The sequence below is a fragment of the Thalia democratica genome, chromosome 7 (genome assembly GCF_965202585.1).
Source record: "Thalia democratica chromosome 7, ktThaDemo2.hap1.1, whole genome shotgun sequence".
In the NCBI taxonomy this organism is placed as follows: Eukaryota; Metazoa; Chordata; class Thaliacea; order Salpida; family Salpidae; genus Thalia; species Thalia democratica.
This window is the reverse complement of record NC_139171.1, coordinates 35751265-35761069: the sequence shown is the minus strand read 5'-3', so window position 1 is coordinate 35761069 and position 9805 is coordinate 35751265. Positions and strand designations below refer to the sequence as shown.

At 28.0% G+C, this 9805-nt stretch overlaps 1 protein-coding gene across 1 annotated transcript; it reads right to left on the bottom strand.

Moving 5' to 3' along the window:
* Nucleotides 1–3477: 3477 nt before the first annotated feature.
* LOC145840244 (alpha-1,6-mannosylglycoprotein 6-beta-N-acetylglucosaminyltransferase A-like) lies at nt 3478–9587 on the bottom strand. Its single transcript, XM_082947435.1, has 12 exons — nt 9473–9587; nt 8896–9052; nt 8047–8237; nt 7214–7349; nt 6873–7093; nt 6413–6542; nt 6068–6182; nt 5812–5929; nt 5343–5613; nt 5021–5151; nt 4542–4661; nt 3478–4433 (listed from the first exon to the last, which is right to left on the bottom strand). Exons 1-12 carry the CDS (start codon nt 9569–9571, stop codon nt 4119–4121), a joined length of 2004 nt encoding a protein of 667 aa, XP_082803561.1. The 5' UTR covers nt 9572–9587; the 3' UTR covers nt 3478–4118.
* Between the last annotated feature and the right edge of the window lie 218 nt (nt 9588–9805).

Below are 9805 nucleotides of genomic sequence, written 5' to 3'. Positions count from 1 at the left end.
AGTTGCGTGAAACTACAAATTTTAAATTAAATTTTAAACAATTTGTGGTAAAAAAAGAGGTGCCTTTTATGATAAATATTGTTTATTGAACGACAAAAAGAAGTACTCAAAAATTTGGTCCTAGGACCTGGTGAACAAAAAGCCCCGTTCGGTTATCGAGTCGCACACTATGGATACCATTTAACGTCTTGTACATGACGTTATGAAACTTGTTTATATGACAATGAAGTGATTAAACATTTATGTGTTTGTTATTTTTATCATATTACAGGTAAACTGTTAACAAGTTTTCAGCAAAACGTGTGCTTACTTAGTTATACTAAACACAAACTTTTTAAAAGTGGTTGAAAAAATCTTTTACACAAAGCTTTTTTAATAATGTTCACTAGAATCAAAGAACTTTAAGAGTTATCTCATATATAAACAAACTATACTGTAAAATGTCTTGAAAGCACATAAGTAAGTTTCGAGAGTTTACACCGGGGATTAAAAAACTGCGGCCCAAGATCTACTTTATGAAAATATACATTAAAAAAAAGAAAAATAGTAATTGTGGTAAAAACCTACCATTACACTTTATTTAACAATTAGTAATTACCAATGCTTTATTATTGATTGTTTGAAAAAAATTGGTTCTACTGACTAGTCGTTAGTTTAACTTGTTGCGACCGTGAAAGCCTCATTTTTATACAATTTAGCTATTGAGCAACATTTTAGAAAAACTGTGACCCCTGGCCTAAACCATTTGAAAACTTAATGCTTTAAACATTTTAAGCTTACAACAGTTTTTGCATTAAAAAAACACATTTAAATAAAATTTATTGTACTTTTGTTATAAACAAAACTTACATTGAGCTGTAACATGTTCTATTTAAACAAACAAAATTTCTATAGTAACATAAGTTTTCCATACTAAATAAGTAAACAGATTGAGTAAAATAGGGTTTTTCATCAACTTTAACAGTTTTTAAACGTATAAAATGCTTAGCTTGTATAACAAACAACTTAAACTTCATTAATGTTAAAAAAAGCAAAAAAATGTCATAATAATTTTCTTAGAGTTTTTTTATTGACAGGTTCTCATGTAATTAATTCTCCATTTAAGGTTTCGAAAATTAACGTGTCTCAAACAACAATTAAATTTCTGTTTTTGAAATAAAGCATACTAAATGCTTTTGTGATGTCTATATACTATGAAAAAATAAAATATTAAGAGAGACAATTTTTACCTATTTAATTTTTGATATTTAATATTGGTTAAAAAATAGTCTCTCAGTTTTGTAATTGCAATTGTATTTCGTTATGATCTATTTTGAACTATTTTAATTGTTTAATTGAAATTTTTCGTACGAGAAACGTAATATTTTTAAAAATTATCTGCAATTTTTCAAAATAAGATAATGCAATTAGAAAAAATAACGAAGGTCCAACGTATAAATAATAAAATGATTTTCAATACATGTTCAATACACAGCTCTAAGAAACTTTTACCTAGACTAATTTTAAAGTTTTCTTTTTAGTAAGCAAAAAATGTAATGTATAAACTGTAATGTGTACATAATGAGAAATTCTAAATGATATAAAATAAGCACTTTAAGTACAAAAAAAACTACATTTAAAGTTATTATCTAATTTAAGTCATTTAATAAATTCCTTAAAGTTAAAAAATATATTAGTTGTCATAGTTTATTTTATACTTCTTTACTAATTGAATTAAACAGTATAAAAAAATCTCAAAAAATATGCTCTACACTGTACATTAGTTTTAATTAAAACTTTTATTTTATTATAAGGTGTTCTCTAGGTTAGTGATTATTGAAATCTTAACTTTTAAAAATACCATTTTTAAATCATACTAAAACCCATTTTTAGGTCGATGATTTCGATATTATATTGTTCATATGTGAATACTTTTAAAGCGTTTCTCATTTTTGTTTCCAAAGCTAAAAAATAACCAACACAACAAAAATAAAGTGAAGTACAATTTACAAAATATTTAAACACCAGCTACCCGGATACTGAGGGGGCGGAGGGCACTCGGTTGCCAGGTTACCATCGTCACCACTAGAAAGCGCATGCGGGATGGAGATATTTGGCAGCAGGGCGGATTTTCGTCTTGAAAACTCGGGTACGGGTTGCTGGAGTCAACGGTCTGTTGGGCTGGACCGACAAAATTTCTCGGCGAGGTCTGTGACTTGCAATGCGGCGAAAACATTCGCAAGCCAGAATGAAGACGAAATTAGCAAAGAAGATCAAAAAGCTATCGAAGTTGAACTTTGGGCTTCTAGGTTTAGTTTCCTTGCCTCTTTTTAAACAGTAATAGTCTCCCGGGCAGCGGTAGATGTTGTTGTCGCAAATGTTGCATTTCTCTGCTGAGTTTTCTTCCGACCAACAGCAAAAGTTGAAGAGGCAGCAGTCACTAGTACCGACATCTGTTCAGTTTTTTGTATTACTTTTGACGTTTCTAATTGTAATCCGCTTGCTACGAGCATCGTTGCTCAAAAACAAACAGAAGGTTGACGTTACCGATGTAAAAATTTTTTAAATTTGTTTATTTTTTAAAATGAAAGTTTTGTTATTAACTTTGCTGTAAACTAGGAGTATATTAGTTAATAAGATACTAAATATGTTTAAGGATTTAAATATATTTTCATTATAGTTATAAAGTTTTTTTATCTAAACTACTTTTGAAACTTCTTATTAAATGTTTAGCCAAAATAATATCTTTTTTTAGAGTTTATGATTTTACTTTTAAACGTATGAAGCAGACATGTTAAAAAGCTCTGCTTTGTTTACTCAAGCGTGAAAATATTAACTTAAAACAAACCAAAAATAAAACACTTCATTGCTGAATTACCATAGTAACTGTTAGCATTTTAACATCATACTATGAAGCATAGTTTCTAAGTAAAATTTTGTTGGAGTTAAACGTTCCTAAAGCTTTTCAACAAGGTATTTATTTTAAATCTTAATTAAAACTTAGGTTCTACCGTACTACTTTAAACAGACTTAGTACAAACCTTTAAAAAGAATACATAATAGTATCAATTTGGTATTTAACTTTTACAAAATTTTCAATTAGTCTTAATATTAGTAAAACATTATTTTTTTAAAGCTAAATACTCATAAAATCCTTTTTAATTTTAGCTGCTAATAAAAAAGTAGTGGGCTTAACATTTGAAACCATTAAGTAATATTACATGAAGTGTTTGTATATTTGCACTTTGATGATATTAGAAACAATAAATATTTTCTTTTTACAATGCAATTAGAAAAGAAATTTTAATATTTAGAAAAGATTATTTTCATAGAGCTTTAATATAAAACAAACCACTACACTTAAATGGTTTGTATAAAACATGACAAAATTTCTCTAAACATTTGATGTTTTAATAAATCCAATAAAGTTTGTTTTTAGGTTTTTCGAAAGTTCAAAACGCCTAAAATTATTAGTAAGCATTTCAAAAACCTGTTTTTTGTTTTTCTGTACTAGAAATAATGATTATAGTTTTTCAAAATCAGTTTTAGAACAAATTTCAAGCTCTTAAAGCAACTTCGTTATAATAAAAATAAAATATAGCTAATTTAAAACTATTTAAGTTCCTCATTACTTAATAAATGGTTAATCGGTTTAAATCTAATGGCTTCAAATACTACTAGTAAAAACAAACGAATTTTATTTCGTACATAGTCTGCAAGCTTTAGTAAGCTAAACAGTAATGAAACAACTATACATTATGTTTATACTTAAACCTTTTAATAAATTTTAAGTTTAATTTTAGGTTTTTTTTAATGTTTACATTGAAACTAAGGGTACTATTCTTATTATTTTGATTATAAACTATTTTTTATGTTAGTTGATCTTGAAATATCAAAAAATCAAATGTATAGAAGTTGAAAATAACATAACATTTTACTTCATAGGGATATAAAAACTTTACAGTGAATTTTGTGCAAACATAACTAAATAAATTTGTTATATTGATGAGAGATTAAAAATAATGCCTTACTAAAAAAAACAGATGTAAAATGATTAATTTGACTTTTGAGTTTATAAAATGAAAAACTCAAACAAATGTTGAAAAATCATTAAAAGCAATCTATGATTTGTTGCACACTTAAAACTTTCCCCTGCAAGGACAGAGCCTTATAAAGTCTTGGGGCGGTTTTGAAACACAAGAAAAAAGAAAGTTGTCAGATTGAAGCAAACAGTTGTTTGTTAGAAGGTCGTGGCCTGGAAAATAAGTTGGCGTTGCCTTGGCATCTTCGAACCGCATTTTTACTGGGTTTATTGTGTCGTAGTTTGTGCAAAGGCTTTTGGTTTCAACGAAGGAATCGACATTGTTGATGATGGGAAAATGATTGTGTTCGCAAACTAAGTTGTTTCTCGCGCACGCTTCAGCACATGACTCTGATAGTTTTGAGTTTGTAATCTGTTTAAAATTGGCAAATAATTTATTTGTATGTATACAAAAATAAATAGCATTAACTAAAATAGTTTACCAACATAAAATTAGACACATAATTAAACATAAACTAACTTTTAATAATTTTACATCTGGCCATATCTTTTTTTCTTCAAACCAAAACAGCGGAGTGTCCACTAAGTGCTTTATTTTTTGGTCGCAAAAGTCCTGGTTAGCAGTGTAGTTTGCTACTCTCTGTCAAACATTTTATCTAAAATTAGTTTTATAGGTTAGAAAGAAACTTTTAAGTTATGAGGGGCTTGTAAAATTTTTGATTGAAAGCTTTAAAAGAAAGCTTGTTGCTATTAAAAATTATCCAAGACTTATAAATGTTTCAATTAACAAAAAAAATTATAAATGTATTATCAGTTTAATTTAAAATACTAATATTTCTAGTACTTTTGTTTTTTAAAAACTATAAATATATATTTTGCCTATAAAGTTATAATGATTTTTAAAACGTTTATCAATCATTTCAACGTAAACTAAAAGCAAAGACTTTGTACAGCACAGTTTACCTATTACGCTTTAAAACTTTTAGTAAGCTCAATTACTTCGATAAACCCTCGGAAAGAAAATTGTTTTGGATAGTAAGGGTCAACAGGGGGACTCGTTCTAATTTTGCTGAGAACACTTTGAACTTCGGCAGTGTTCCTGATGTCCAATGTGTAAACGTGTGGTTCTCCTTTGAAAATATTTCGATTTTTAAATATATTAATCTATACTTAACAGTTTTAAGTTGCTAATCACGTGTTTACTGAATAGAAAACTGTTCATGTGTTCTTCTTAAATGTAAATCTTCTTAAAAACGGTCTAAAGTTTCATTGCACTTGGTTGTTATAAGATATAAAGTTTAAAAATCTTAGCTTTTCTCACCGACAAAATTTTCAGCAAATGGGTTCTGCGAAGTCAGCTTCCGGTCCGTTGGTTTCAACCCTGGTAACATTTTGGGCGGGTCGAACCTCGGGTTGAGGAAAACTGTCCCGTGGACAATACCCTCGACTGCCGCGGGTCCCTCCAATGGGGATTGCAACCCCACCAACACGGTTGACGTCATTAACAACCGTATGTAGTCCCTCTGACGCAAGTTTCCGTGGTTCGTGACGTAGCTTGGTATGACGTCATCAGCTAACTTTCGATCTTTCGGCTAAAAATTAATACTATAAGAGAATTTTCTAATTTTATCAGATATTAAAAACAAAATTGTAAGTATTTTGTTTTAATTCGTGTAAATACTATATATTTTTAAAACCATCCAGGGCCAGCACTCATGATATTATGTTTATTAAAATAATTTCAGTCAATTTTTTTTTTCTTTTTTTATAGGCAAGAAACAAAGTTGTACTTTTATATGAAGTGTCGCATGTATGTCATCAAAACTTTCATGTAAAATGTTCAAATAGCTTCGTTTTTTTCTTCCTCGTAACTCGTCGATCTGTTTACCGTATATCAGTACTCTGTTTCTGAAATTTATTTGTACTAATAAGCGTTAAAAAGTCGAATAGAAATACTTTACCACTTAAACTAAGGTTTAATAATAAAAAATGTTTGTAGTTAAGTCCTACAAGACGTTTAATTACTATTAGTATGTTAAAACTAACGGCATCTTCTGAACTGACTCATTTATCTCGTGTTTTTTAATAACGAAACCGAGAAAAGTGTTGTCGGGTGAGTGAGGAAAATGAGTGTAGTATTGACCGAGGTGAAGTCCCTTACCTGTACTTTAAAAATAGTTTTTTAGTTTGTTTCTGTGACTTCAAAACAACAAGTAGCTGATCTTTAATGGAGTTGAATACTTAAACATAATTCTCCTTTTCGTAAAACTAAACAACTATTTTTCTAATGCTAACAGTATTTCATTTTAGCGATAATATTTAGTAAACTAAAAAAAAATACTAGAAACATAATTATTTAACTAAAATTTACTTAAATTGTAACTGTTTTACCTCCCCAGTCGCCCACTTTATTTTTGTTCGGGTTGAAATATGGATGATTAAATACAGCTTCCGTCCCATACACATCTAAAACCCTGACAATACATCTGTAACTGCTCAGGATCCCAGGTATAGTAGACATCTAAAAAATTTTAATTAATACTTCAAACATAGCAAAAATCAATTTTTTATTTTGTATAAAAAATGCAAAATCTTTTTCAAGTATTTGATATCTGATTTGAACAAACAAACGTTTGAAGCAACTTAAGTTAAGTTCTAGTGTTTTCTTTAGTTTAACTTAAATGGTTTGATAGCTTTTTTTTTTCGTAATAATCGAACTTATCAAAACTTAAGCTATTATTTAGTTAGAGAAAATTTTAAAAACTCAAGCTGTAAGTTTTAAATACTTACCAGGTTTTACGCTAATTCTAGTTGTTTTTGATTTCATTAAAAGTTGATAAATATGCCTTACTTGAGAAAGTCCGTTGTAATCAGTAAATACCAGATCGAACTTTTTCTGAGGAATGCAACCCTCAAATTGATTATCTTTGCCAACTAGTTGCTGCAATCTGTTGAAAGACCACGAAAGTACGACATTGTGACCCAGCAAATGCAAGCTCGCAATTAAATCTGACCACTGAACCAGTTCGCCCAATGGTCCACCGTTCAAGGCTGCCTCCCCAAAGTTGAGACCTGACATGTATGTAACATTTAGAATTATTTTTTAATAAGCTGTTGAAGCACTTTATAAATAAATAAAGTCACAAATAGTTAATGAGTTCAATTTAGTTCTGGAGGTGCTTAATATCTAACCTATTTCTTTTGATAAAAGACCCATATGAACCAAAACTTTAAGCGAAAACTTGTCAGGTCGGGAATGAAAATGGTTAAATTCAGCAAGCCATTTGTCCTCCAAAGATTCAATTCTGCTCTTTATGAAGTAACAACTCTGTAAAAAAAAATAGATTTTTATGTTTATGCTTTGTATCGAATTCAAACTAACTAGTTGTATAAAAAAGGTATTTCTTATGTACAACTTTAAATAAAAGAACACTATGAAAACGTTTATGATATCTGTAAGAAAAGTTAAAGTGACAACTTTAACAGTTTTTGCTATAGTTATAAGGTACTTATTAATAATTAAAAAAAAAAGTAATGTTTCAACTTTTTTTTCTAATTTTTTAAGTGTCGTTTTTAGACTATCTTCTATAATGACTAGTTTAATTGTTACTCGTTACTTATTTCTCAATGTAGTTTAACTTTATTCTACTCACAATTCGCTGCAATAGTCTAGTAACATAGTTCAAAATTATAGAAAGTCTAAAAGTTAATAAGATTTTAGTGAGATAGAAATGACATGGTAGAAGATAATTAAAACCACATTGTAAATATAAATATATCGAAGTGTCGTAAGTTCACAAAGTTGAAGCACTTTTTATTATAAAATACTTATTCAGTTTCTGGTTACAAAATACTTTTAGTTAATAATAATAATATATTAAAAATTTAATTATTTAAAAACGGGCTATTACTGGACTTTATTACAAATTAGGTATTTCCTGAATCAAAGGAGGCCATAAACCAAGATCAAAGTTATTTAGTGAAATTTTTGTGTGAAAAAATCTTATTTCATGAAGTATATTTACTTTTCCACATGTATCCAGTTTTTTATAAAGTTCAGCAAAACCGTTTCTTCGATTCAGAAGAAAATTATCAGCATCACCATTAAGTAAGAGTTGGTGCTTTGTAGGAAAATTGAAAAACAGTTCGGCATCTGACGGCTCATTGCAAACATTTTCCACGTAAACTAGATACTTTATTACGTCACAATCCGGAGCTGTTTGTAGTTTAATTTTAATTAAGAGAATGCTAATAATGTTGTAAAATAAATGTTTACTAATAAAAGCAATTTAAGTTTTTTTTTTTTCAATAGTTAAAACTAACAAACTCAGTTATGTTCTGGAGCAAAAACGTATAATATCAAAAGCTAACAACTAAGTATTATTTAAATGAAATATTACTTTTAAATTTGTGTACTTTAAGATTTTACAAATTTTCAAACAATCTGTTTATTGGTACAATACGTTTATTGGTTTTTTCTGCCATACTTACATATTATAATGTTAAATAAAGTTCTTTAAAAACTCAATATAATAATGTTAAGTTTTATCAAACAAAAAGCAGCATTGTTTACAGTTTCAATTTTATTTTTGCAGTTATTCTTAACTAATCAGAAGATTAATCGTATAAAAATTTACAATATTTTTATGCTCGTAAATAACTTATAACTACTTTGGTTTACACTATCGTATTGCATTGTTTGTAATTGCATTCAAAACAGTCAAATTTGTTTGCATCAAAATAAAAAAAACCTTTTTGATGATATCAAATAATTTTAAAAAGATAACAACATATGGTAAACAGTTTTATTATTCGAAACAAACCACAGATGTACATAAAATTTATCTACTATTTTTTTAACATTTAAAACTAACAAGCCAGTCCAATGCCGTGATGCTTAAAACACTGAAATTCATTTAAATTTTTGTTGTTTTTAATCCAATCAAATCGTCGCATGCATGAGTTTCCATCTATGATGTAGTCATTAGAGTTGCATCTTATAATTTTTCTTAAAACTTTTTTCTTGACGACCTTTTTTTTGCTTATTAATTTAATTTTAATGCACAGCTAAATAATTTATTTTTATAGTAGCGTTTATAAATTTAATAAGTTCCTTTAGATAAAATTTTATAAAAAATGCAACACTAGTAATCTCAAACGATTTTCTTAACTGTAATGGTATAATTTGTTTCTCTACAACTTATGCTTATAAAATTATACGTTTAGTACTTTTGTTTACGATTTATTAATTTTAAAATGAAAATTAAACCCGTGTATACTAAACACTGTTTCCTTACAGACAATTGTGAATCTAATTTTCGTTTTACTAACGCAAATGTAGAATGACTCATAAAAATTTAAGTTTAAAATTTTTTATATTTTATCGAGTTGTAGATTATTAATAAAAGCCACGTAATAAATATTTCATGTAAAGTTGAATGCAGCACTTACTTTATAGTCTGAGTTGTCTAAGTATTTAACCAATTGCGACAAGTAATAGCAAACAAATAACGAAAACAAAGCGTTTTTAACTTTTCTTCTCCATTTCATACTGACACATTCTGGCTCGAACTGCAAATGATAATAAAGCTTTGAGCAAAGCACGAGTTTTTTTCAGAACGCCTGAAGCAAACGATATTTAAAACAAGTAAATACATTATCACCTGAAAAACAAGATCTAGCCAATACAATGTTTTGTGCTTTTCAATTTATGTTCATTTTTACGTCATAACAAATTAGTGTAAAACATTTCTATAATAAAAGTTCGTGAAATTTAAATTATTT

Excerpts from the sequence above, each read along its gene's own strand:
- LOC145840244 (XM_082947435.1), bottom strand. The coding sequence starts at position 9,571 with ATGAAATGGAGAAGAAAAGTTAAAAACGCTTTGTTTTCGTTATTTGTT. Across the intron at positions 8,238-8,895 it reads TCACGGCATTGGACTGGCTT|CTCCGGATTGTGACGTAATA; the intron begins GTTAGTTTTAAA and ends AACTACAAACAG. Across the intron at positions 6,183-6,412 it reads TAAAGTGGGCGACTGGGGAG|GTAAGGGACTTCACCTCGGT; the intron begins GTAAAACAGTTA and ends TTTAAAGTACAG.